This window comes from Colletotrichum graminicola (assembly GCF_000149035.1).
Source record: "Colletotrichum graminicola M1.001 genomic scaffold supercont1.43, whole genome shotgun sequence".
NCBI lineage: Eukaryota > Fungi > Ascomycota > Sordariomycetes > Glomerellales > Glomerellaceae > Colletotrichum > Colletotrichum graminicola.
In genome coordinates, this window is record NW_007361047.1 from 114,926 (window position 1) to 140,844 (window position 25,919).

General features: G+C 56.8%; 6 protein-coding genes across 6 annotated transcripts; 5 read left to right on the forward strand and 1 right to left on the reverse strand.

Annotated features, from left to right (window-relative positions):
* Positions 1-1,412: 1,412 nt before the first annotated feature.
* Positions 1,413-4,839, forward strand: GLRG_08879 (Hst3 protein; the record flags this gene model as incomplete). Its single annotated transcript, XM_008099564.1, has 3 exons — positions 1,413-1,538; positions 1,591-2,244; positions 2,377-4,839. The coding sequence occupies 3 exons, from the start codon at positions 1,413-1,415 to the stop codon at positions 4,837-4,839; spliced, it is 3,243 nt and encodes a 1,080-aa protein (XP_008097755.1).
* A 4,572-nt stretch (positions 4,840-9,411) lies between these two features.
* GLRG_08880 (uncharacterized protein) lies at positions 9,412-11,559 on the forward strand (the record flags this gene model as incomplete). Its single annotated transcript, XM_008099565.1, has 1 exon — positions 9,412-11,559. The coding sequence occupies one exon, from the start codon at positions 9,412-9,414 to the stop codon at positions 11,557-11,559; it is 2,148 nt and encodes a 715-aa protein (XP_008097756.1).
* Positions 11,560-12,751: 1,192 nt separating this feature from the next.
* Positions 12,752-16,892, forward strand: GLRG_08881 (ATPase; the record flags this gene model as incomplete). Its single annotated transcript, XM_008099566.1, has 3 exons — positions 12,752-13,108; positions 13,189-16,259; positions 16,358-16,892. 3 exons carry the CDS (start codon positions 12,752-12,754, stop codon positions 16,890-16,892), a joined length of 3,963 nt encoding a protein of 1,320 aa, XP_008097757.1.
* Positions 16,893-17,658: 766 nt separating this feature from the next.
* Positions 17,659-19,022, reverse strand: GLRG_08882 (malate dehydrogenase; the record flags this gene model as incomplete). Its single annotated transcript, XM_008099567.1, has 3 exons — positions 17,659-18,497; positions 18,570-18,687; positions 18,978-19,022. 3 exons carry the CDS (start codon positions 19,020-19,022, stop codon positions 17,659-17,661), a joined length of 1,002 nt encoding a protein of 333 aa, XP_008097758.1.
* A 1,844-nt stretch (positions 19,023-20,866) lies between these two features.
* On the forward strand, positions 20,867-22,429 carry GLRG_08883 (uncharacterized protein; the record flags this gene model as incomplete). The annotated part of the gene is made up of 1 exon (XM_008099568.1): positions 20,867-22,429. The coding sequence occupies one exon, from the start codon at positions 20,867-20,869 to the stop codon at positions 22,427-22,429; it is 1,563 nt and encodes a 520-aa protein (XP_008097759.1).
* Positions 22,430-23,987: 1,558 nt separating this feature from the next.
* GLRG_08884 (uncharacterized protein) lies at positions 23,988-25,819 on the forward strand (the record flags this gene model as incomplete). The annotated part of the gene is made up of 2 exons (XM_008099569.1): positions 23,988-24,737; positions 24,791-25,819. 2 exons carry the CDS (start codon positions 23,988-23,990, stop codon positions 25,817-25,819), a joined length of 1,779 nt encoding a protein of 592 aa, XP_008097760.1.
* Between the last annotated feature and the right edge of the window lie 100 nt (positions 25,820-25,919).

A 25,919-nucleotide genomic window follows, 5' to 3' on the forward strand; every position in this document is an offset into this window, starting at 1 on the left:
CTCGGTGGCATTACAGGCGCCAGCCGCGGCCTGTGGTCAGGCCATGAACCAAGCGTCGGTGATGGTTGCGTCATGTTGGCCGTCCCGTCCTCAGTGTTGAGTTGTTGTGATCAGAGGCTACACATGGGCGTTGGATTTGACCATTTCTGAAGAGTGGCGAGACGACAAGCAACTTGGGCCACCAGAAGCTTTGGCACTGTGTTTCTTGTCGCGTCTCGTCTGACATTACTCTAATTCGAGAGCCTCGGGACCGTGTTTAAATCCGACATAACTGCACTGTGAAGCTTAATCCCTGTCTTCAGGTTCCTTATCGGCCCGTATGGCGTCGCTATCGCTATCGTTATCGTTATCGGCTATCGGAAGTGGGACTCTGTTGATCTTTCCATCACTATACTCCGTACTTAGGTAGCTAAGGTGCTAAGGTAGGGCGGATTTTAGCGGCCTAGGTAACTTATCTACGGATACCCACAGTTCTGGATCCGGGGCAGTCGCGGTTCAACAACAACATCCGATGCACAAGGAACCTCCGACAACCCTCCGTCAACATCGCCAGTCACTTCCTGTCGAACACGGCGCCATTCTCTCTTGCTTATGTCACACGTATCACTTTTATTTCCCCTCTGCACTCGATACTCAATGGTCGCCCCTCCGTCAAGCTTGTGAGCTTTGGGCCTCCCGAGTACCTTCTCTTCTGAGACGCGTCTGTCTGTTCAACGTCAAGCTTAGGCCTTGAACCTTCCGTCGCCTTGCCACAGCTTCAAACCACCATTCTTGGCCTCTTAGCCTCAACTCAACCTGCCAGACGATATCTCAAAGAGTCATTGTGACCTAGGACCTTTGTGCTTTATCTGGTCCGAATTGACTGACTGCGAGCTTGGTTGACCAGACAGACCCTGGCAGCGCGAACCCCGGTCTGCCAGTTTCGGCCCACCGCGTCTGCGTCTGCGTCTACGCCTGCGTCTGGGCCACCTCCAACCACCTTCACCTACGTGTCGCAGACCGACAACCAAGTTACAACATCAACCGTATGACTAACCATTTGCCGACCTCAAAAAATCCAGAAGCTGTCTGTAGCTAGCTCTCAGCGAAGCTCTGAAGGAAATAGCTTGGCCCCATCTCCCCAACCTTCCTCTCGATTGGGAAGCAAGGGCTGCGGTCGCAGACCCCCGTCACCCTACGACTAAGGCGCTCCGTGGGAGGCGCATCGCGGCAAGAAGGTCCCCTTGAATTGTTGTCGTTGGCGAGGGCTAATCGCAGCTACTGCCCGCACGCCGACCCTCGCGTTTACAAACACGCCGGATTGCGAGCCATTGCCAACACGCGCCTCGAAACGCACAGAGGGGAATCAGCGGTTGGCAATCGACACTTCGCACGGAACCAGTCCAATGGGCCGAACTTAGGACGCGTCCAGAATGCCTACTACCCAGGTCACCCCTGCCGAGGATGCTCTTCTCCAAGCCGTTGCCGAGTCTCTTCTCAAAGCCCGCAAGGTTGTCGTCATCACCGGCGCTGGCATCAGTACCAACTCTGGCATTCCCGTAAGCACTCGTGGTGTCGCTGCCCTTGGAACTCGTGTTAATGACGGTACAGGACTTCCGCAGTGAAAATGGGCTCTACTCCTTGATCCAGGCTCAATTCGACGCCGCGAGCCGAGAGCATGTGTTAGAACCGAGATGCTCTGCATCGCTCAATACGAACCGCGACGAGCGAGAGCCACCCACAAAGCGGCGGAGGCTGTCTTTCGAGGATTCAGGCATCTGCCTTAGCGACGACTCTCAGGCTATTGAAGAGCAAGACGCGTCCAGCTCCGAAGAGGCCAAGAGTCCTCGGTCGAATGCGCGAGACTCATCGACCCCCCACTCAATTGACGCCAGACCTAGCGGTCCGATCACGAGAGCGAGGACAAGGGAATCAACGGTGGACGGCAATATCGCAAATGAGTCTGGTGTTACAGAGGATTCTGAAAACAGACGTATAGAAGCCAACACCATGTCGACTCGATCCACCAAGAGAGCCACGTCCCTGCCACCTGTCAAGAGCCCCCAGAAAGGCCCATGTACAGCTTCGCATTCGAGTCTAATCGATGTGCAAAGCGGCTCGGCTGAAGACGAAAGATCAGCCCGCCGGGGTCTGCGGAGGCGTGGCCATTCTGCAAGCCCAGACGCTCGACCAAGAGCCAACGCTTATCAGGCGCGCTCTGCCGTGCTGCGAAAGAGGTCTTTGCTGACGCCTCCTATGGATACTGTACGGGCAGCTGAACGCAAACATGCATCCACTTTGATACCAATCGAGCCAAGACGAACTCGTTCCAGGGCAGCGTTGCAGCCGGGGGAAGCTCATCAGACGACTGACTCAGCCCCGAGACCAATAGCACAGGCTGCAAATCACGTCACGCCAAAGGCCACGAGGTTCCTCTTCAGTTCTTCGCCTCTATCATCACCACCTAGTATATTCCCGCAAACACCGACGCGCCGAAGAGATATCGCCTGTGTCTCACAGCCGAATCTTGGGCAGCCAGGGCTGGCGTTCAGCTCATCCCCGCTGTCATCGCCTCCACCTGTCTTATTCGACCCCTTCGAGGAAGAGCCATCGACAAGCGGACAAACCTCGAGTGTTGCGAGCAGCGCGGCGTCTTCCGAAACAGACGAAACCCCTCCATCATCTCAGTTCAGCAAGTCAACATTACCCAACATCAAAGGCAGGGATTTATTCGACGCCTCGATCTGGGCCGATCCGCTGCGAACAGCAGTCTTCTACACATTTGCCACCACCCTTCGTCAAAAAGTGAAGGACGTTGCACCAACAGAATCACACCATTTCATTGGTCACCTCCGCAACCGTGGAAAATTGGTCCGCTGCTACACGCAAAACATTGACCAGATTGAAGAAAAGGTTGGCTTATCGACATCACTTCAGGAAGGCCCAGGGCACAGAGGCCGTTTTTCGAGAAAGTCTGTCGGGGCGGTGTTGGCTACGACAGCATTAGCGACCTCCTCGACTGTCAGCGAAACTACCTCAACCGCACCAGAGCCGGAAGAGAAGAAAGAAGTTGACGAACCAGAGGGAGTTGACAGTGCTGAGGGCAACGAATCGGCCGACCCCACTCCTTCGGCCGAGTCCCAAGGCCAACCGAGACTTGACCGAAAGCCCAATGGTGTGGAGTGTGTATTTCTGCACGGGTCTCTGGAATCTCTACGTTGCTTCCTCTGCGGAAAGATTTGCGACTGGGATGAAGATGGAAGAGCGTACGAGACCATGTCCGGCCGACAGCCCGAATGCCCATACTGCGCCGGAGCGACCGCTGCAAGACAGGAAAGGGGCAAAAGAGCGCTGGGTGTGGGTAAACTGAGACCGGACATTGTGCTCTACGGCGAGGAACACCCCAGCGCCCATCTCATTTCTCCAATTATCACACACGATCTCGGACTTTCGCCCGACCTTCTTCTCATCCTCGGCACCTCTCTGAGGGTTCACGGCCTCAAAGTTCTTGTTAGGGAATTCGCCAAGACCATTCACAGCAGAGGCGGTAAAGTGGTCTTTGTCAATTACACCAAGCCTCCAGAGAGTTCATGGGGAGAAATTATCGACTACTGGGTTCAGTGGGACTGCGACGCGTGGGTATCCAATTTGAAGGAAAGAATTCCTTTGCTTTGGCTGCCGCCAGGCACAAAGCTCCCTAAGAAAAAGAAGGAAAGCAGCGACAAACCTAAGAAGCGGCAGGGCATCGCAGAGGAGGGACCAAAACCAAGATCGGAGTCATCGAAGTCGGGAGAGAACGCTTTAAAGACATCACAGCCGGAAATGGCAATAAAGTCGGAGAAGTCTTCTGCTGTCGCAACGATACGAACTCCCCTCCCCAAGGCAATGCCTGATCCAGACAAGACAGACGAACCGGTCAAGATTGAATCCGTACACAGGCAACCCGAGAAGCAAGAAGGCGAGGCTCCCAAGATTGCCGCACCCAAGGCGGCGCCGCGTCGACCGATGGCTGTTCGCGATGACACGACCAATGCGGCGTATGTCATGTTGAAGGTTATGGCGGAGCTCCGCCGAATTACTGGTAGTGCCTCGAGATCGCCATCTTCTCCTGTAAACCGCAGGGTTGAAAAGGTAAAACCCAGACGAGCCAGAAAATCTGCCCCGGCTGCTCTACCACAGCCATCGGATCCCAGCACTCCGCACGATGCCACGAATTTGAGGTTGGGGCCGAGCATGGCTCTAGTGAAACAAGAGTTTCAACAGCTACAACCATTCCGTGACGCGGATGGCGTCGCGAGAGACGTAACTATGTTGGGGACCGAAGAAAACTCGATCCTTGCGGCTGTCAAGCTGAATCCCCGGACCCGGAAACGGAAGACAATCGACGGTGAGGAGGTGTTTGTGCCTGGCCTGCCTCGGCCGATTCATGCCGCCAAGGCTCTTCCCAGACCGAACCCGCAGAAGGTCAAGAAGCCGGCGATCAAGAACCGGGCAGTCGTCGTCTCGCCCGTCTCGCCCAAGATCCTTTCCGACATCAAGCGGGCATCAATGGACTCGCTCACGCTGGCACCCCTTAGAACGAAGGAACAAGCTGCTGCAACGCCGGTCAAGCTGCAGCCCTTGGAGCCCATTCATTCCCCCGCAGGCCCTCTTTCAGTCATGTCGCCCAACTCGCGGGCTCGCGCCGACCCGACGGTGACCAACCCGTTCTACCTGACAGATAGCCTCTTGTATCAACTGTCACAGCCACCTGGGTGGACCCAATCTCAGAACCTCAGGTTCGAGTTGCCAACAAGGAGGAATCAGACCAAAAAAGAGACGGACGCAGCTACGGCGCTGCAGGGGCTGAAGAGGGGATAATTTGATGCACAGGGCCTTAACAGCGCCGGGTGTTTTTCTAGGATAGAGGCGGTGGAGGGTAACCCGATAGATGGAATGCAGCCCCGGGAGGCGCATTCTAGCCGCAACGAATAATGATTCCTCGCAAGACCCTGACATGCAGGCGCATACCGTGACGTTTTTGTTCTGCCGCTTTGAGAACAACATCAGAAAGCGAGACGGAAGCCCTGCATAGGTCTAGCCAGTGGGCTCCATTCCGTCGCCTACGAGAGCGCACCCTCTTGCCGTCCCCAAGCGCCTCCCCTTTCACTTACCTATCAACGGACCCAAGCGAATCAACCAGGTAAGCTGTGGACACCACGGCGTCAGTCTCGTGGAGAGCTAACTGCCAGCATGGCATGGCCACGTAGAGGACACAGCCGGGCTGAGCGTCAGCTTGAAAACACGTCAACACGGCGTGCAGCTCAGGCGTCGTTTATTCTTCCTTGACCTCCATTTTCTTGGTTAGTTCTCCAGCGAGAGAAGGATTGTTTGTCTTTTCAAGGGCTATTGGGCAAGTGTAAGCTACAAGGGTCCCACCCAGAGTGCGTGCGGTCGCCTAGGTAGAGTCGTCCATAGTCCGTGGCGCGATGGTCGCCAGTTTTGTTGCTACGAAACGACAGTCTGACGAGGTCCTATGAGGGGAGCGGAGAACAAGGACCAGGCCGGGAGCCGCCGGGCCTTTTCTGGGTGGCAGTCTTGCAGTCATGGTGGTCGTCGCAAGGTGCGTTGCTGCCGATGCCTCGGCACAATACTGATAAGGTGCGGGCGAGCACACCGGGAAACAACAGTCGCTGGCGAGGGCCCGGACTACAAGAACAGTCACCTGGTTGAAAGTTTTTTGACAACATATACGGGCGATAGCGTCCGTGAAACCAAAGTTGCGGCCGTGGAACTGGCATGTAGATAAGACGAGCCATATAGCTGTGGTCGAGCGACTACCTGGGCTTTGGTCGAGGTGCGGGCTGACACATCTCAGCCCCGAGGCCGTGTCCTGTACATGCATACAGAGCGAGTTATTTCGAAACGTAGACAATCCTGATCTGCCCTCAAGGCGTAGTAAGTGCGGGTGTGCGAGCAGGGCTCTGTGCAAATATTGCGCGTGGCGTTTTCTCATGACTGAAGCTACCTGCCATCGTTGGATGCTCTGCAGGCTTGACCAAAAGGATTCCAGGCAGCATGCTGACTGTCAATAGTGCGATTTGGTACGCCTAGTTCAGGAGCGATGGCTTGTGGAGTGCAAAAGTACTTGGTAACGAGCGAGGGATTCTGTATGACCCCTTAGATGCCGTCTCTTGATTCCGAGGGTGTCGTCACCAAGGCCTTTTTGTTGGCGGCGCAATTGGCACGAGGTCAAACGTGGAGCCTGTGGTCAGAATGAGGCCAAAGGGTGGCGGTCGAACCCCGACTGACAGATATTGTCGCGTCCCTCAGTCGGCGCAAAAGAGAACAGGCCACAGGAAGGGGTTACCAATAGACAAGACCCCGCCAAGTTAGGGTTACTAGAGGCCAAGGGCATGACAGCAATCTGCGTCGCTGCACATGCAGCTTGAATGGAAAAGCAACGAATGAGGAGACATGATTTTTCGAGCGCTGTGCCCGAGGTGATGGGTTTTGATGTGATGTTGGTATTCTGGTTCTGGGCTGGCAATAACGGTTAAGCCAGTCAGTCCCCCCACGGCACGATGAGCGTCATTGTGTAGGTACATAGGTAGTTGTGCGACCTTCAAAGGGGCCGCCTTGGATACGTACCTATTGTAGGTACCTCAGGTGTGGTTCCGGTGCGCGCAGGCAGGCAGGCAGGCAAGGTGAGGAAGGAACGCCCTGTGGCCCCAACTTCACCCAGAACACCGCCACCATGCCTGCCGGCCGTGCGCACGCAAACTTGCTTCCTTCCTTCTTTTTTTCCTTACTACCTACAGATACCTAGGTACCTACCAGTGGGCCGGCTACCTAGGTAAGAGGCGAGCTACTCCGTACTTGCACTTTGTACAGATATACACGTGTACCTACGTTATTTCTCTCTTCGTTCCCGGCCCAGGTCGCTGACAGAAAAGGAAACAAACAAAAGGTGGTTCCATCCCAGTTTAGGCAGGGAAGGACAATCTTGATGACCCCTGCCGACACACGCAGGCTGCTGGGGTGAGAGAATGGGGAAGGAGGGGCCAATACCTACCTAGCTCCAACATGTCCAAGACCACGGACCACCGGTACGCCCTGGGCATGAGCTTAACTCATTCAAACTTCCTTCATTTCCCAATCTTCACCTTGTCCATCTGTACCGGCATCGTTGCTTTGCTTGTAAGGATAGGCACTCATCAAGCCCTACCCCTTTTTGCGCCTCCACCCCGCCTCTTTGAAAAGTCCCAATTCACCCAGACACCCCGTTGGCGGTGGCAGACAACAAGTATCACTTTGTGCCGTGTGGCCGTACGCCGCGACACGTCTTGGATGATGGTGTCATTGTCCGCACTTGCTTCCGGGTCTCCTGAATTTCCACGACATGATTCGAGATACGGCAATATGTCTCTGCCCTGGTCATGCCAGGACAGGGCCCTTTGTGTTGGTTCCTAGCTAACCAGTCTTGTCGGTATCCAAGGAGCCCTCGACTCCTGTGCGGTTGCTGTACTGCTAGTTCGGTACTAATCAGTTCATGTGACCTTTGGAAAACAAAGAAACGCGTTCAACGGTCAGCGATACCTAGGTAGGTAGTTGTTCCGGAACGTCTCGCCTCGCGTAACAAAGGAAATAGGTGGTAGCGTGCTCCCACCACATACCACCAAACCACCTACCGCTTGTTGAGCCCCGCGTTTGCTGCCCTGCTACTAATAGTCAATCGGCGATCAGGGTTTCCCTTGTATGATCGGCACGCTGACTGAACAAACTCCACACGAGTCCTGCCTCGACGCAAACCAGTTCAAATTAAACTACCAAAATAGGTAATACGACGGGATCGACGGCAGGGCGGTCGACCATATCCCCATGCGCGGGTCTCACTGGTGTAAGCTGCCGTCCGGCTACTACAAACAGCAACATCCATATCAACTGCTGCAGTCCTCCGACGTTTCATCGGAGAGGGGGTTCTGACGGGCATCTATCTCGATCCAACCCGCGCAGCCTGCCATATCGTGAGAGGCGTTGGTAACCTGTCCGAGCGCGAGTGCAGGATGTGGAAGGAGATGCTCGAGAGGCACCTCCGATGACGTCTCGGGCCCGCCCTCCGCAGTTCTCTAACTCGCCCCTGGCAACCATACTACCGCCGTGATATTTGCAAAGTCCGCATTAGGATTGTGACACTACTCCTGAAGACGCTAATGACCACTTTGACTTGACTCGGTGCTAGGGCCCTTGAAGCTCTCGTTTGCTGCCGGCGCCGAGTGCCGCTTGGGCTCGCAGGCACTGGCGGCAGTGTCTGACTTTGCCTGCACTAGTCTCCAATTCCACCTATGCTACGGAATCCAGCCACCCGGACAATTCGGTAATACGTCTTACTCATCGGAGTCTTCTCCTGGTGCGCTTCAAAAGGTACGTCAAAGCTAAAGGATCACGGGGCTCGTCTTCGTTACCTAGTGAGCATGCTGCTCTCCTTTAGACTGTTTTGAATTACCAGGTACCAGAAGAGTTAGTTACGACCCACCGGGAATGCGGGAGACGGTGAGCGGCTTATGTGGTGGGTGTGATGGGCAATACCTGCAAAGTACTTGTTCAAACTGAGTCTCCTGGAGACCCTATTTCTGGATTTCCTGGCCTTCGCGTTTCGTCAAATGTTGTCCCATGTCCGCCTTCGGGACCAAATGCATGTCCCTGGACGGTCTCTTCCTCTCAGTCATTCCATCTTTGCATGCCGAATTACCTGCTTACACGCCTCTCGTCTTTATTCTGATTCGTTGTCTCCATACCGAGCATTCGGCCATAGCTCTATTAGCTGAGCCCCCCAAAACTGTTATTCCGGCAAGCTAGCTGGCGCATTCGGGTCAGCTGCGCAACCATCACCTCGGCAAGACCGCTCTTTTTGCTGAGCTGTCAGGGCTTGGGTGGTGCCGGGATTGGACGCCTGCAAAGGGTCTGGGGGGGCTGTCGGGTTCTGCAAAATTGACGAAACAAAAACACCACGGCGAGAAACCAGTCGATATATATAAGATGATCAAGTCCAATCGATGGTCATGGTCTGCGGTGACGAGCCAACAACCTCCCGTCCGCCCTCCTGACGCACTTGGCAAGGTCAACAAGCCAGCCGACCAAAAGCTGCAGCCCGGTGCCTCCAGTGTCTCATCGCGCCGGTTGTCTAAGCATCGGTGGAGCTGGCGGTCAGATGCAAATGTACTGATAACCCGGAAAGACCAGGAGAACGAACCAGGAGAGCTGAAAGGCCAGAACCGGAGCCTAACAGAGAAGCCAACAAAGGACTCACACCGGTTGCCAAAACACGTCGAAACGGCCGAAACGGCTGCTGCTCCTCCTCCTCCTCCTCCTCCTCCTCCTCCTCTGACTACTACTACTTCTATCCCGCCACCTCCTGCTCTCATTGCTAGATTGAGACCGAGGCCGTCTTCAATGATAGCGGCTGCGAGCGCATCTTACGGCGCTGCGCCTTCTTGTTCAACTTCCAAAAAGCAGCAGGAAGGCGAGGAACAGCCTTCGGCAGGGGTCAAGAACGTGCTCAACCGAGTCCTCAGTCGACGTCTTAGTTCATATAACATCAACAAGAAGTCCACGCCGGCGGCTCAAGCTGAACCGACCCCGCCGCCCTCTCGTCAGCAGCAGCAACCACCCATGCAGATGCAGATGCCGATGCAACCGTCGATACGACGTCGTCCCCAACTCCACAATCCCCAGAACACCCTTCGCGCGACGTCAACCCTTGTCAACAATCCCCAGAACCAGGGTGACATCGACAACGGTCACGTCGTTGCACCGCTGCCAGGGTTGGACGAGGACTCGCAGCTGCAGCTGCCACCGACCATACGGCGTCCCTCGACTGCCCCCGGAGTTAAAGTTGCAGCGTTGGCCAAAGGCACTACGTCGTCAAGCGCTGGACAGCCTGCAACAGAAGGGACAGGGCTGTTTGGCCGCTTGGTCCGACGGCGGCCGGCTCCCAAGGAGAGGGACACCGAGAACGATAAGAAGCGGGGGAGTTCCGCCAGCATCGGCGACAATTCGAATGAACCCTCCGGAGTCGACGACCAAAATAGAAGCTCGACTGACCCCGTCCCGGTGATGAATGAGACCACGGAACATTACCAGATGCAGCCACAGTCTCTTCCGCTGAACCCGTCAGCACACAGGACACTTGACGCACCAAGCAGTGCTCCCAGGAGTGAAACCGTCTCGGACGCGCAAACAACGTCAAAGTCGTCTGTACCGCGATTCCTACGACAAGTGGCAAAACCCCGGCAAGCGTCCGTAGCCATGACCCAAACGGCCACCGCTCAGAAGTCCAAGTCCCATTCCCACTTGCGACCTTCGCAGCAGCCGGCGCCGTCCTCGACCACGCAACCGAAACTGCGGCCCAAACGCAGCTTTGGTAAGCGTTTCTGGTCGAGACCCGGCGCCAACGACTTTGACGACGATCACCAGGTGGCCAAGACCGAGGCACCGCCGTTGCCATCAGTGCCATCAGTGCCTCCAACGGTCTATGTACCAAAACACGCGGCGGTGGACTTTTCGCGTACCATTAACCCCCGCCTCAACCGCCAAAGTCTCATCGTTGGCGACGACCAGGTGAATGACCTACGCCCAACGACTGCCGATACACGAGTGGGCGAGTCAGAGACCCAGCCGAGGCAACGGGCGCTAGCGAGTGCGACGATCGACAAGCACATGGCGAGGGACCTGTCCATGTCCAAGTACGAGGCGCCGTCTCCTATGGAATTGCACCGTCGCCTCGAAATCCTCAAGAGGAGAGAGGCCGAAGCGGTGGCTAAGACTCGCAACCCATGGCAGCATCAGCTCAATCTGTTACAGACTAATGCAAACACTTCAGCTTCCAACATGAAGGCACCCATTCTGAAGGGTCCCTCTCGCTCAATATCTTCCCGTCGGCACAGCTTCAGCCTCATTTCCGATCCCCACGCGAGAGAACTTACGCCACCCAGGTCAGCTTCCCCGGCCGAGACGGAAGCACCAATCGACCCTCCCAGCCAGATGCCTCAGCAAATGGTCTCTGCAGTGGCGCCCGGTGTCACATCTTCTCACGACCATACTCATCAAACTCGACAAGACGGCCCTGTCAAACAAGCTGCCGCCAGGCAGATGACAGACTTTGAACGATTCTTGGCAGAAGCAGAAGTGGCAGAGCGCGAGCGTCAGGCCCAGATGTGGCGCAACCTTGCTCGCCGGTCCGGTCATTATGGTTATAGCGACAACCCCTGGAACCCCGTCCGTCCTGTCGACCCTTCTCTGATAGGAACCAGTGCCGTGAATGCAGCGGCGAACCGGAACAACAAGCGGAACAGTGCGCAGTACACGGTTGACAAGCGGGCGAGCATGATGTCGGATTTCTACGGGCCGCTAACCGGCACATACGGCTCCAGTGGCGACGATGCAGATGCCACGAGAGGCCTGGGACGCCAAGGAAGCGTCTCGAAGCGCATCTCGCAATACATCAAGCCGCCAAAGCCGTCTGCCCAGCCCACGTACGAGGACTGGCCGACTGGGCGGGCCAACCGGAGAAGCGCCATCGTGGGCGCGATCGGAGAGTAGGGGGTAGAGAGTGCATAGGTTCTGGCTCAATAGATGCCATCACAACGGCATCTATTGGCTGACGGACGACGATGGGTAACAAGAAAAGGGCGTACTCGGAATGCGGGTTCTGAAAATATACAGAGGAAGATGCCGATTACCGCCCAGACGTTTAACAAGATATTTTTCCTATATATATATACCAAAGATATCCAAGCTCGGCTTGAAATACAGAGACACTCCATACATTAAGTCGCAAGATGTATTAGTAGATGTCGCTGAAAGCAAAGAAGTGAAGAAAGGAAGGGGAATCCTTATCGGTGGGATGTGTCATGCCGTACGCGTTATGTAAGCATGCATGCATGCATTGCATGTACAAAGAGATACCGGCACGGAACAACCTACCTATGTACTCCTCTTAGGTGTCCAAGTCCGATTGCAAATAGTGAGGGTGCTCACTATCGCGGTAGGGGCCTGGAGCCAAGCAAGCGGGTGACAAAAAAAGAGGCACTCAGTAAAGTTGACTTAAGGTGACTTGTGCCTAAGGAATCAACTAAATGTTACTGGGCTAGATTACTAAAGACTACTTGCATATCCTAAATTGTAGAGCATAGGTACCTGAAATGGGCCCTGCACTTTTGTGAGTGCCTCTTTTTTTGTCACCCGCCTGCCAAGGTACCTAAGAAGTAAGTAACGGATGGGAGCCCTGTGGTCCCACTGGGAGTGGCCTGTCGCCCAATTTGCCATCGTGAGACGAAGAGAGACAGACGGAAAGAGAGAGAGAAGAAGAAAAAGAAGAAAAAAAGAAAAAGGAAGAGGAAGAAAAGATTCGGTCGGGTGCAGTTTGGACAGATATTCGTTTAGCTTTGTTCGTATCGAATTCCTTCGGCCTGCTTCTGCTGTCTTTTTCTTATTCGCCTCTCCCCGTGTATTCTCCGGCAACAACGTGGGAAAGAGAGAAGGGGAGACCCCACATCAGCAGCCCGCCCTCTCTTCCTGCCACGGGTCACTTCAACCTTGCGCGATTCTCCATCTATCTCTCTCTATTTTTTTCTATCTTTTTTGGGTTTCCCATCCGCATCGGAAAAAATCACCGTCGATGCAAAGAGGGACCTAGCCAGGCCAACGACACTCCTCCGTCTCCCTTCATCACAGCTCCGCCGCCCACAGTCGCTTGATCGGTCGGTCCCGCGCGCAACCGCGATCGCCCACCATGGCGCCCCTTGTGGATAATCCCCAGATCAAGGTCGCCGAGCTGTGGAAGCCTCTCCCAATCTACCTCCACGCCTACGTATGGCCCTTTGCCATTCTCTGGCCCATCTTCCTGCGCTACTATCTCACCCCCGAGCTTTATGAGAAGCACATCGCATCCGAGGAATGGACCTTTGTGTGGATCGGTTCTATCGTCACCCTCCAGTCCCTCGCCTGGTTGACCACCCACTGGAGCGTCAACCTCCAGGCCCTCTTCACTGCCACTCGCGCCACCTCAGTTGAAGAGGCTGAGCTGGTCAAGGTTATCCCCGTGGCCAATGCCGGCTCTGCCGATATCTGCAAAATCGTTCGCGACAAGGTGAGCCAGCCCGACGCCGGAGCGCGCCAATACCACCCCCTTCAACTCCCTCTTGTAATCCAGCCTCTAACATCACGCAGGTCGCCGGCAAGGTCAACACCTCATTCTATTTCCAGAAGCGACGTTTCATCTACTACCCCGAGGACAAGTGCTTCCGAACCCTCGCCTACGATATCGATGCCGAGCCGAAGCCCAAGATCGGACGCTACCAGCAGTCCAGGGGCATCACAACCCAGGACGAGCTCAAGAGGATCGAGGAGCACTACGGCCCCAATGCCTTTGATATTCCCGTCCCCACCTTCACCGAGCTTTTCAAGGAGCACGCCGTCGCGCCCTTCTTTGTCTTCCAGATCTTCTGTGTCGGTCTCTGGATGCTGGACGAATACTGGTACTACTCGCTCTTTACCCTCTTTATGCTGGTCGCCTTCGAGAGCACCGTCGTCTGGCAGCGCCAGCGCACCCTCATGGAGTTCCGCGGAATGAGCATCAAGCCGTACGAAGTCTACGTATACCGCCTGGGCAAGTGGACCGAGATCATGAGCGATCAGCTCCTGCCCGGTGACCTCGTCTCTGTTGGACGCACCAAGGAAGACAGCGGCGTCGCCTGCGATATGTTGCTCGTCGAGGGAACTGCCATCGTGAACGAGGCCATGCTCTCTGGCGAGAGTACCCCTCTTCTGAAGGATTCCATCCAACTCCGCCCCGCTGACGCCGCGCTCGAGCCCGAGGGTCTCGACAAGAACGCCTTCCTCTGGGGTGGCACCAAGGTCCTGCAGATTACTCACGGCAACCCTGACGAGGAGAAGCCCAAGCTGGCCTCCGGTGTCCCCCCTCCTCCTGACAACGGCGCCATGGCCATCGTCCAGAAGACCGGCTTCGAGACGTCTCAGGGCAGCTTGGTCCGCACCATGATCTACTCTACCGAGCGTGTATCTGCCAACAACGTCGAGGCCCTGCTCTTCATTCTGTTCCTCTTGATTTTCGCCATCGCTGCTTCATGGTACGTCTGGGACGAGGGTGTCAAGAAGGACCGCAAGCGCTCCAAGCTCCTGCTTGACTGCGTCTTGATCGTCACCAGTGTTGTTCCCCCCGAGCTGCCCATGGAACTTAGTCTTGCGGTCAACACTAGCTTGGCTGCCCTGGCCAAGTACGCCATCTTTTGCACCGAGCCGTTCCGCATCCCCTTCGCTGGTCGCGTTGATGTCGCCTGCTTCGACAAGACCGGTACCCTGACCGGCGAGGACTTGGTTGTCGAGGGCATTGCCGGTTTGGGACTGGGCCAAGCCGCTGGTACGGACACTCCCCGTGAAACGGATGGTGCCCACTCGCAGATGACGCCGGTCAACGAGATCCGTCTGGACACAACTTTGGTTCTTGCCACTGCTCATGCTCTTGTCAAGCTTGACGAGGGCGAGGTTGTTGGCGACCCCATGGAGAAGGCTACACTGACATCTCTTGGCTGGACTCTTGGAAGAAATGACACCCTCGCCAGCAAGCCTACCACGGCTGCTACTACTGGCATTAGCGGAACCGTTCAGATCAAGCGCCGCTTCCAGTTTTCCTCCGCCCTCAAGAGACAGAGTGCCGTCGCGACTGTCAACGGTGCAGACAAGCAGGGCAACAGGATTCGCGGTACCTTTGTCGGTGTCAAGGGCGCTCCCGAAACCATCATGAAGAGGCTGTCTTCCGTCCCGACAGACTACGAAGAGACGTACAAGTACTTCACCCGCCGTGGCTCTCGCGTTCTCGCTCTCGCTTACAAGCAGCTTACTGTTGACAATGAGCTTGGGGGCAGCAAGATCAACGAGCTGAAGCGTGAGAATGTCGAGTCTGGACTCACCTTTGCTGGATTCCTCGTCCTGTCCTGCCCCCTGAAGGAAGATGCCAAGCAGGCTGTGCAGATGCTCAACGAGAGCAGCCACCGCGTTGTTATGATTACCGGAGACAACCCTCTCACCGCCGTGTACGTCGCCAGAGATGTCGAGATCGTAGACCGCGACGTCTTGATCCTGGACGCCCCTGAAGACAATGAGGGGGGTGACAAGCTCGTCTGGCGCAGCGTCGACGAGAAGACAGTCATCCCGGTTGATGCCACCAAGCCCCTAGACGCCAAGATCATTGAGAACAACGACCTCTGTGTTACCGGCTACGCCCTTGCCAAGTTCAAGGACCAGGTTGGCTGGAAACAGATTCTCCGTCACACCTGGGTCTACGCGCGTGTCTCGCCCAAGCAAAAGGAGGATATCCTTGTTGGTCTCCGAGACATGGGCTACTACACTCTGATGGCCGGTGATGGAACCAACGACGTCGGCGCTCTCAAGCAAGCTCACATTGGCATAGCCCTTCTCAACGGCACTCAAGAGGATCTCACTCGCATTGCCGAGCACTCCCGCAACACCAAAATGAAGGAGATCTACCAGAAGCAGGTCGACCTGATGAAGCGATTCAACCAGCCAGCACCCCCCGTCCCCGTCATGATTGCCCACCTGTATCCTCCTGGTCCCAGCAACCCCCACTTCAACAAGGCTGTCGAGCGGGAGGCGCAGAAGAAGAACGTCACCCCTGACGAATGGCTCAAGGCCAACGGCATCAGCGCCATCGAGACCGTCACTTCCCCCGGTGCCCAGCAGCTTCTCAACAATGACCCCAAGGCTGCTCGTCAGGCCAAGGCTGCTGCAAACGCGGCTAGCTTCGCCGACAAAATGACCTCGAGCATGATGGAGAACGAGATGGGCGACGATGAGCCCCCCACCCTAAAGCTTGGTGATGCCTCCGTTGCCGCCCCTTTCACAAGCAAGCTGCGCAACGTCATTGCTGTCCCGAACATCATCCGCCAGGGCCGCTGCACGCTTGTTGCGACCATTCAGACCTACAAGATTCTCGCACTCAACTGTCTCATCAGCGCCTACAGCCTGAGTGTCCTGTACCTCGAGGGTATCAAGTTCGGTGACGGCCAGTACACAATTAGCGGTATCCTGATGAGCGTCTGCTTCCTGTCCATCTCACGCGCCCGGGTTGTTGAGGGTCTGTCCAAGGAGCGTCCTCAGCCCAACATCTTCAACTTCTACATCATCGGTTCGATTCTGGGACAGTTTGCCGTCCACGTTGTTACCCTGATTTACATTGCCCGCTTCTGCGACAGACTTGAGCCGTAAGTCCTACTCCGCTTTTTTCCAAAAAAAAGAAAAAAAAAGAAGAAGAAGAAAAGTAAAAAGAATCCCACCTAGAAATATGCTAACAAACACGTAGCCGCTCTGGCGACGTTGACCTCGAGGCCGAGTTCGCCCCCAGTCTGCTCAACAGCGCTGTTTACCTGCTCCAGCTCATCCAGCAGATCAGCACATTCGCCATCAACTACCAAGGGCGCCCGTTCCGTGAAGGTCTCCGCGAGAACAAGGGTATGTTCTACGGCATTGTCGGAGTCTCTGCCCTGGCCTTCTCCTGCTCGATGGAGTTCATCCCCGAGATCAACGAGCAGATGAAGCTGGTCCCCTTCACCGATGAGTTCAAGATGACGATGACGGGCATCATGGTCATGGACTATGCCGCCTGCTGGGTGATCGAGGTCGTCCTCAAGCACCTCTTCTCCGACTACCGCCCGCGCGACATCGCCGCCCGCAGACCCGAGCAGCTGGAGCGCGAGCGGATCCGCAAGGAGGCGGAGCAGAAGAAGAAGGATGAGGAGGAGGAGCAGAAGCGCCTGGAAAAGGTGGCCGAGTTCGAGCGCAAGGTGGAGGAACGCCGCCAGCAGCTCGAGGCGTGGAGACAGGGCCGGAGGCAGTAATTGTCAGGCGATAGACCAATCATGTTGTTTCCAACGGAAGAAGCTGCATGTTAGACGGTGTGAAGATACGATCGATGTATGATAGCAGTTGAACAATTGAAAACCTGCACATACAAACCAAGTGGATTACTGAGATTCCACCTGCTCAAAGGGCAATATTCCCGGGGGGAGGTTTTCGTAATTGAATGCGGGTATAGGGAATGTGACGCCTAGCAGCAGTTGTGCTCTGCGATCGGCTGGCTTGAACGTGTTGGCCATGGATGCATGTCAAGGTTGGGTGATGTTTCGAATTTGACATATGCTTCACAGTTCAGGAATGTCAAGGCAAGGCCACTTCCTTCTTCCCCCTTTTGACTCGTCATGAATATCAACAAAAACAAAAAACAAGAACAAAAACCTACACTTGCGTTTCATGCATCAAGTAGTCCAGTATCAAACATGACATGAATAATGCAAAACGGGCTCACAAGGATGCGCCAAATATTGAAGTCAAGAGCGTTTGAAATTTATGGTACAGAGGCAGACCTAACTAAAGTCGATGCCGCAGGTAGGAAAGCACGACTTTTTGCGCCTCCGCGTCTACCCGGTCGTTTCCCCTTCCGGCCGTACACCCGAAACGCGGTTGGGCGTCGAGGTTGGGCCGGGAGAGATTTGCGTTTCGGTTTTATTGTTGTTTTCAACCCTACTCAACCATGTCCATCTACTACAACAAGATGGCCCCCATACTGATGGGGAGCCTGGTCAAGGGAGAACAGTGACGATGCGCTTATTTGGGGGGGTTCTGGGCGACGAAGGCAACACCCTTGGCGATGTTCTTCTTGAGGTCGGCGAAGCAGGCCTCGAGGAGCTTCTCCTCGACGGCGTCGACCTTGCCGATGGGCAGGATCTTCTCAACACCGTTGGGGCCGAGCTCGACCTTGGAGGAGAAGAACTCGATGCCCTGGTCCTTGTAGAGGGGGGAGTCGACAAAGGTGGGCTCGACGATGCCCTTCTCGCCCTGGGAGGCGCGGAGGAGGGACTCGGCCATGCGGGCGCCGGCGAAGGCCATGGAGAGGGTGGCGGAGCCGGCGCCGTCCTTGGCCTTGACGACCTCGTCACCGCCGAACTGGACGCGGTTGACGAGCTCGGCGTTGGAGCTCAGCTCGGGGTGGTTGCTCTGGGAGAAGAGGGGGACGATGGTGACGCCCGAGTGGCCGCCGACGACGGTGATGTTCTCGTCCTTGGGGTCGGTGTCCTTGATCTCGGAGACGAAGCGGGAGGCGCGGACGACGTCGAGGGTGGTGACGCCGAAGAGGCGCTTGGGGTTGTAGACGCCGCGGGCCTTGAAGACCTCGGAGACGATGGGGACGGTGGAGTTGACGGGGTTGGAGATGACGAGGATGTTGGCGTCGGGGCACGACTCAGCGCAGGCCTTGGCGAGGTCGCGGACGATGGAGGCGTTTGTGTTGAAGAGGTCGTCGCGGGTCATGCCGGGCTTGCGGGGGACGCCGGCGGGGATGAGGACGACCTCGGCGCCCTTGAGGGCGCTGGCGAGGCCGGTGGCGGTGGGGTCGTAGCCCTTGACGGAGGACTTGGTGTTGACGTGGGAGATGTCGGCGGCGACGCCTGGAGCAGAGTTAGTTTTTTTTTTTTGCCGAACGGATGGGGGTCAAAGATGGGATGGAGTTGCGGACGCACCAGGGCCTCCGCGGATGTCGTAGAGGGCGAGCTCAGTGACTCTAGGGCTGAGCTTCATGAGCAGGGAGAGGGGCTGGCCAATGCCACCGGCGGCACCGAGGACGGTGACCTTGGAGAGCTATAGGATGCATCGTGTCAGCTGTGATTCGTGTTCCTTTTTCCGTGTAGCGTTGATGTTGTCTTTTGTTGACGTTGCATCATGGAGCTCGAGCTCTTGATCTCTTTTTTTTTCTCTCACTTTCCCTCTGTCTCTCCTCCACCCCAATGTTCGCCGAGGTCGGCTTTTGTTCGGATGTACCGAGGGGTGGGGGGTTTGATTGCAGAAGTCAAAAGAAATGCTGGCACCGGAGCTTGTTGCGCGGGCCAACTAGAGGGTTAAGGGAAGGGGAGGAAGGCATAGAGACGTACGCTTCTCGCCGAGGCGGAGAACATGCGGCGCTGGACGAAAGACATGTTTGCGACGGAGGGTATGTGTGGTAGATGGAACACAATTGGGTGGGTTGGAAGGTTGGTGGGTTGGTGGAAAGAAGGGAAGGGAAGGAGGATGGATGGAGGTTAAGAATTTTAGAGGCGCGCGAAATAAGTTGGCAGCAGCGGAAGGGCGCGGACAAGCTGGAGCCGGGAATGGAAGATGCGCGCGCGTGCGGCCATGTTGGTCTGTGGACACTTGCGGCAGCGCGGCAATGGCTTGGTGAGCGAGTGAGCAATAACACCGAGAGGGCGAGGGAAAAAATAAAAAATAAAAATAAAGATGGGACGGGTTTGCTGTGGAGCGCTGGAACCTCGCTGGCCCGACACTCTCACTTCCGTTGGGGACACGACACACACCCCATCAGAGTGGAATATGAAGGCTGATCCTAAGGCTGCACTCGCTCTCTCACTGGCCCTCGAACAGGCATTCATTCATCGACTGATCACGATGACAGCCGAGACGCCTGCAAGTTTGCACCAGGGGCATCAGAGCCTAGCTCCGTTCCGGGACTAGCGCCGCTCGGTACCGGGACACCGCGGGGATTCGCCGGAGATGGTACGTACCGCAAACAGTCTGTTCGCTCTGTTGCATCTTTTTTTTTTCTTTTTCTTTTTTTCTTCTTTTTTTCCTCGTGATTGTCCGTTGCCCAACTCTACCGTACTATGTACACTAGTCCTCCGGATGGAGGGACGGCGGCACGTGCTTGCTGCGGCAATGTACCAACGCCATTGGCTTCCTTGAGTGCGTATCCTTCCCTCGACCCGAGGCAATGTGCATCGACGCATCTTCTTGCGTGACGACGTATGCTACTCCTCCCTCAAACCCGCCTTGGGCGGACGGGGTCTCCACAGGCGGGCTGGCTTCGACCATGGGCCATCTTCCCCCCCGGGGTCTCCCAGCATCCGTCGGAGAACATGCTACGCTGTCGTTGAGCACCGATGCTGCTTTATGCGATGCCCTCCTCCTCCTACTGGAGACGGGCGCAATCCACAGCGGGGCATGGCGAATGCTAGCCCCAGCTGCTCCAGTCACTGGTTCGACACGCCGAAGAAGCCAAGCTAAGCCGTCTGTCTGTCTGTCTGTCTCTCTGTCTCTCTGTCTCACCCAAGGATGCATGGCGGCGCCCATCGGCAACTTTTCCAATGTCCATCTGGGTCCTCCGCTGCCGGCCCCGACTCATGACCTCATGGCCCGTCTGCTCGGCCCACCCCTGTTAACCGACCTCCTTCCGCCTCCGACTGGCACCTCCCGGTTCGCCATGCAAGACGGAGATCCGCGAGTCGTACAAGAAGCTGCCCCACCAAGTTTTCCGTCATCGCGAGGTGCGTGCGTTTGCGATGAACATCTAGGATGAATGAAGTAGGTAGGTAGTCTAGTCTACCTATCCGTACCTACGCTAGCATTTCTGTGGTAGCGCATATTCAACGCTCGATAATGAGTAAAAACATCAAAGTCTTGGATCTTCTGAAATTGCACTGTCTGCATTTGTGAATCGAGGCCGTGCCTTACCCGTATAGGTGCGACATGGATGGTCAACAGCATCTGGCAACGCACGCCGAGTGACTCTTTCGGCGTTGGCGGGGCTTGACGCAGATACCTAGCCACAGCGGTGACAGCGGTGACCACACTAGAAGTCCCGCCATCGCGGGGGGGGGCTGTGGCGCTAGCTTAGGGAACGTCAGCTCGAAAAAGATACGAGACACTTTCCTATTCCATTTCATCATCATTCCGCCGCCGCCGCCGCCAACTACCTACATTTTCCTCCTCGTCGCCCCCAACTGACATCCGCCACGAACCACCACGAAGCGACGGCAGAGCACAAGATATGTCTTTGGCGCAATTATCCCGTCTGCTCCCTCTTCCCGAGGAAGAGCTGAAGCAGATGCTCGACTACGCGACCACCCTCTCCAAGACGGAAGCTGCAGAGCATTTCAATGACCTGCTAGGCGACTCTCCTCAAGCCGTCGATTTCATTTCCTCGTTCAATTCGCGAAGACAAGACACAAAACCCACAGCACCGACACCGACACCTACGTCGAGCAGCACCAGCGCCCCGGCGCCGGCTCCCAAGACATGGCGCGGCCAGAAAAAGAAGAAGCAATCCAATCTACACACCCCGGCTCCAAGACAGATCGACGCCGCACCTCCCCCGGGAGCGAGCTACAGCAAGAAGGACCAGCAGGAGGAATTCTATGGCGGAAAGAAGCCGAGTCAGCCTGCGGCGGAAAGCAGCGGGGGCGCATCCTCAAACTTCAAACAGTCGTTGAAGAGCGCAACGCCTGCTCCCCCTCCGCAACAGCAGCAGAGAACGGCCGCGGGCTACCTGATATCCGACAAGGTCAAACCCAAATCGAATCCCGTTTCGAGATGGTCGACGCCGAAGCCAACGGCCAAACCCACAAAGGTCTCGATCGCCGGGGGCACCCCCATGGCAGGCGCATCGACGGCCCTGAACGATCTGGACGCGGCGATTCGGTCTTTGGAGCTGACGACAAACCCCACCATGGGCGACGACCCCAAGGCGAGGAGATGCAACTGCGTGGCCACGCGGCACCCGCTCCAGACGGCGGCGCCGAACTGCCAGTCCTGCGGCAAGGTCATCTGCGTCAAGGAGGGTCTCGGCCCATGCACCTTTTGCGGCACACCTCTCCTGTCCTCGGACGATGTGCAGGGCATGATCAGGGAGCTCAAGCTCGAGAGGGGACGCGAGCGCATGGCGGCTGATCGGGAGGCTCACAAGCGCGCCGAGGTCAGCAAGAAGCCGGCGCCGTTCAGCCAGAACAAGATGTCCGAGGCCGAAGCCAAGGCACGGGAGCACCGCGACAAGTTGTTGAACTTTCAGGCTCAGAACGCGAAGCGGACGACGGTGCGGGACGAGGCGGCCGATTTCGACGTCAGTGGAGCCATGGCCGGCAGCGGGGGCAACATGTGGTCGACGCCCGAGGACAGAGCCAGGGAGCTCAAACGACAACAAAAGATTCTTCGCGAGATGGAATGGAACGCGCGACCAGAGTATGAGAAGCGACGGCAGGTGGTCAGCATCGACGTCGTGGGCGGCAAGGTGGTAAGGAAGATGGCAGCGGTAGAGCGGCCGATGACGCCGGAGGAAGAAGACGTCGTGGTTCACGAGGACTACAAAGAGAACGACTACGTCAGCAGTCGACAGCAGAGCGGCGGCGGCGGCGCGTTCAGTCACAACCCGTTACTGGGAGGGTTGATCAAGCCGGTGTGGGATGCCAAGGGGAAGGGAGCGCAACTCGAGGGTCGCAAGGACAGGAAGGCGCAGTGGAGAAGAGTGCAGGACGACTTGGTGGACAACGAGGCGGTAATCCTGGACGGCGGAGCGCGCGGGCACTCGACGACGGCGGACGAGCCAGAGTGCGGTTGATCAAGTCTATAGGATACCCAGAGAGCAAGGCATTGTGAGACGGGGGGGGGGGGGGGATGCATTCTAGAGGCGCATATGGTGGACTGCATGAACGACGTGGCCGGGGACACGACAATGATGAGAGCGGGATTCAGAGGATACGCGACGACTTGAAAGAGACACGGACTCGCAATGGCGGGGCACATGAGACTTCAGATATGTTAGGACGGAGAAGGGCGGGCTGGCTCTCTGGCATCCTGTGCTCAGTTCACGGGTTGACTTGGGCAGCAAGGCGATCCCCCGACGATGCAGGGCACTCGGATCGCACCAGGGGTCAGAAGCGGGCGACCCAATCACGAGTCAAGACACGACCCGGAAGAGCAATTCAAGCAACGACAGTAAAAAAAATAAAAATAAAAAGCAAACATGATGGCCCCCGTTGCATGGTGACCTTGAGCGACATTGAGGGACGGGACCATGATGCGAGGGCGGCTGCGTGGCCCCTTTTGGTGTAAAAAGGGAACGTACACTAGACGTGGGTAGCAAGTAGGTAGTTGGTTAGGTACTTGGGTACATGGGTACATGGATACATATCATGTGACTTCGTGTCTTCGACCTGCTGAGTCAGATGATGCGGAAGGCCGGGGCGTGTCGAGCGCTGTCATTTTTTTTTCCAGTTATTTTTCTTGGGTGCAGGACGCTATAGAGCAAGGGCCATATTGCGAGGTTTTAGGGGTCGTGGGCGACTTGCAAGGGGGGGGGGAGCTCAGTAGCCATTGTGGGTGGCAGTGGAGAAGCCGCTGCGAGACAGGCCAGCCGAGACATCAGCGCGTCGCATCGCATCGCATCAGGGAAATGGAATGTTTACCTTGCGAACGACAGGCAGAAACGAAATAAAAGATGAGAACCCCAACCGGGAAAAAGAAAGAAAGGAAGAAAGAAAAAAAGAAAGAAAGGGAATAGACGCGACTCAAACCCGCGTAAAACGCCCCTGCTACGCCCGAGAACAGATAATACATATTCCTTCGTACACGGATGGTACGGTACTTTAGGCACTCACTCCCCCCCCCCCCCTGCTGCTGACACGGGCAGTTAACTAACTGACTGACTGACTGACTCCGCGACCAGTCTCCTGTGCTGTGCTGTGTGTGCTGTGGTGTGCTGTGCAACCCATAACCGCGCTGCTGGGCTCCTTCTCGTCACTGACACAACCACCGCTACCACCACATCGCACGCCCGACCGACTCCATCTTGTCTGCGTCGCTCAACATTGCACTCTACACTCACCTCGGTCACGCCTCCACCCTCGACGACCGAACCGTCCCCTCCCCCCCCTCTCTCTGTCTCTCTCTCTCATACTACCTCACTCGCTCACTCACTCATACACACACACACACACACACACAAACACGCACACAATCTCCTTGGCTGCCCATCATCCTTATCCGTGTCCTCCAGAGACACGCCCGTTCGCCAACACTCGTACACGTCTCTCGGCTAGATCCGCCCATTCGCCTGACGCCTCGTGTTTATTGCGCAGCACACGGCCAAAGTCGCCGCATGTCCTATTCTGTCCGCCATGGACTCTGCCTCGATCCCGCCTCGGCAGGGCTACATGCGCGACCCCGACCACCAACGCTTCAAAATGCACTCGCCTGCGACCTTGCACGATGCGACACTGCTGTCCGATAAGCCCGCGAGCCATGTCTTGCAGAACACCGTTTCCACCGACGCGCTTCCCACCCCCCACGCCGTACCAGCCTCGACCGACGCGACTCCGAACCACCACCACCACCACCACCATCATCACCCCCATATCCACGACCAAAACCATCATCACGCCCACAACATTTACCGACAACCCTCCCAGCCCGTCATGCAGAAGCAGCAGCAGCAACATCAGCATCAACAACAAAAAAATTCCTTCCGTACAATAGATGCCCGACCGACGACGAATACACCAATTGCACCGACTGTCTCGTCCCAGGACGGCTCTTCCGCTGTCCAAAAACCCGTCCCTTTCATTCCTTCGCAGGATTCAAGTCTGTCCACCGAGTCTGCCAGCGTCTTCACGCCGCCCGCCAGCCAGGGCGACATGCCGGGAGGAAACGCCAACGGCCACTCCTCCAGCCAAGAGTCGCAATTACTCCAGCTGTCGCACATCGCAGCTGCCCAGGACAAGTTGGCCGAGGATAATGTCATGGCGACGGCGCGCAAACGCATGGCCGACGGTGCCCTCAAGGACGACACATCCCCCGTCCGTATCCGTCACTCCAGGAACACGAGTACTGTGAGCATGGCCTCCACAACAGCCAGCAGCGTTGGCGATGTAAGTCACCATTTCCGCCCCAATCCGTCCTTCACAGCCACTGACAACCACAGTGGTCAACCGACCTCAAGACGCGTCTGTCGTATGCAATGCTCAAGGTGAACCACGGCTGGCAGTCCCATTCGATAGACGAGGTCGAGTCCATGGCCTCCCAAGCCGCCTCTCCCACATCGAGCCATTCCACCCTGCACGGCCGCCACGAGCCGTCGGCCAGCCCGCGCGCCAACATGGCTCGCTATGCTCCCACCAGCGCTGCCACCACGGCAAGCTCCAACCCAAGTCCCGCAACATACGAGTCCTTCTGGAAAGAGGGACAAAGGTCTGCCTACAGCTCAACCTCTCCACCCGCCCCCTCTCAAAACCCTCCCGCCCTCGCACCGCCGGCTCCCATCCAGCCCTCGAGGCCCATGCACAACCCTCGTCGCAATTCAAATCCCCGATATACACCGACCCTCCTCTCCCACTCCCACAGCGCGTCGCCGCACACCCCCGGCCAGCAGAACCACGGTGCAACGCCAAATCAGAGGTTAGGCCGGACTCCGCTCCTGGACCCCGTCCTCTTCTCACCTCACCAAAACGTTAGGGAGCAGGACGCCATCGAATCCCTCCTCTTCATGAGCAGCCCCGGAAACTCGGCCAACATGAAGAACACGTACTCGTCCGCCATGGCAGCATCCAACATGCCGGGCCGCCACGCCTTGCCGGGATCCCAACCCCGAAAAAGCCTGCCGTCGCAGCGGCCCATGCCGCAGAAACGCGTCGGCTTCGAGAAGAGTCCCGGAGCCATGACGGCGGTGAGCGACATGGACATTGACATTGACTCGCCTCAGTCGCGCGGCCCGACAAGGAGGCGTATCAACGGCAGCGCCAGCTTTTCGGCCGGCTCCGGCCCCAGTGCCCTCCGTCCGCAACTCTCTCTGCCGGCGGCTCTCGGCAGCACCTCGCGGCCGCGGCCACGCTTGGCGGATGCCGACATTGAGCGGATGATTGACCAGGCTGCTCAAGCCGGAGACAGCTCAGATGACGACGACGAAATTCAGATCCCGCCGAGGAATCGGCCAGAGAGTACCGTTGGCGTCTAATGGCTGGGCGGGGCGGCACGACGGCCCGTGGGGGGGCTTTTGCAGCCTATCTGTTCGAATTGCGTGGAGCCGCGTCCTGTCTTACGAGGCCCCCCCCCCC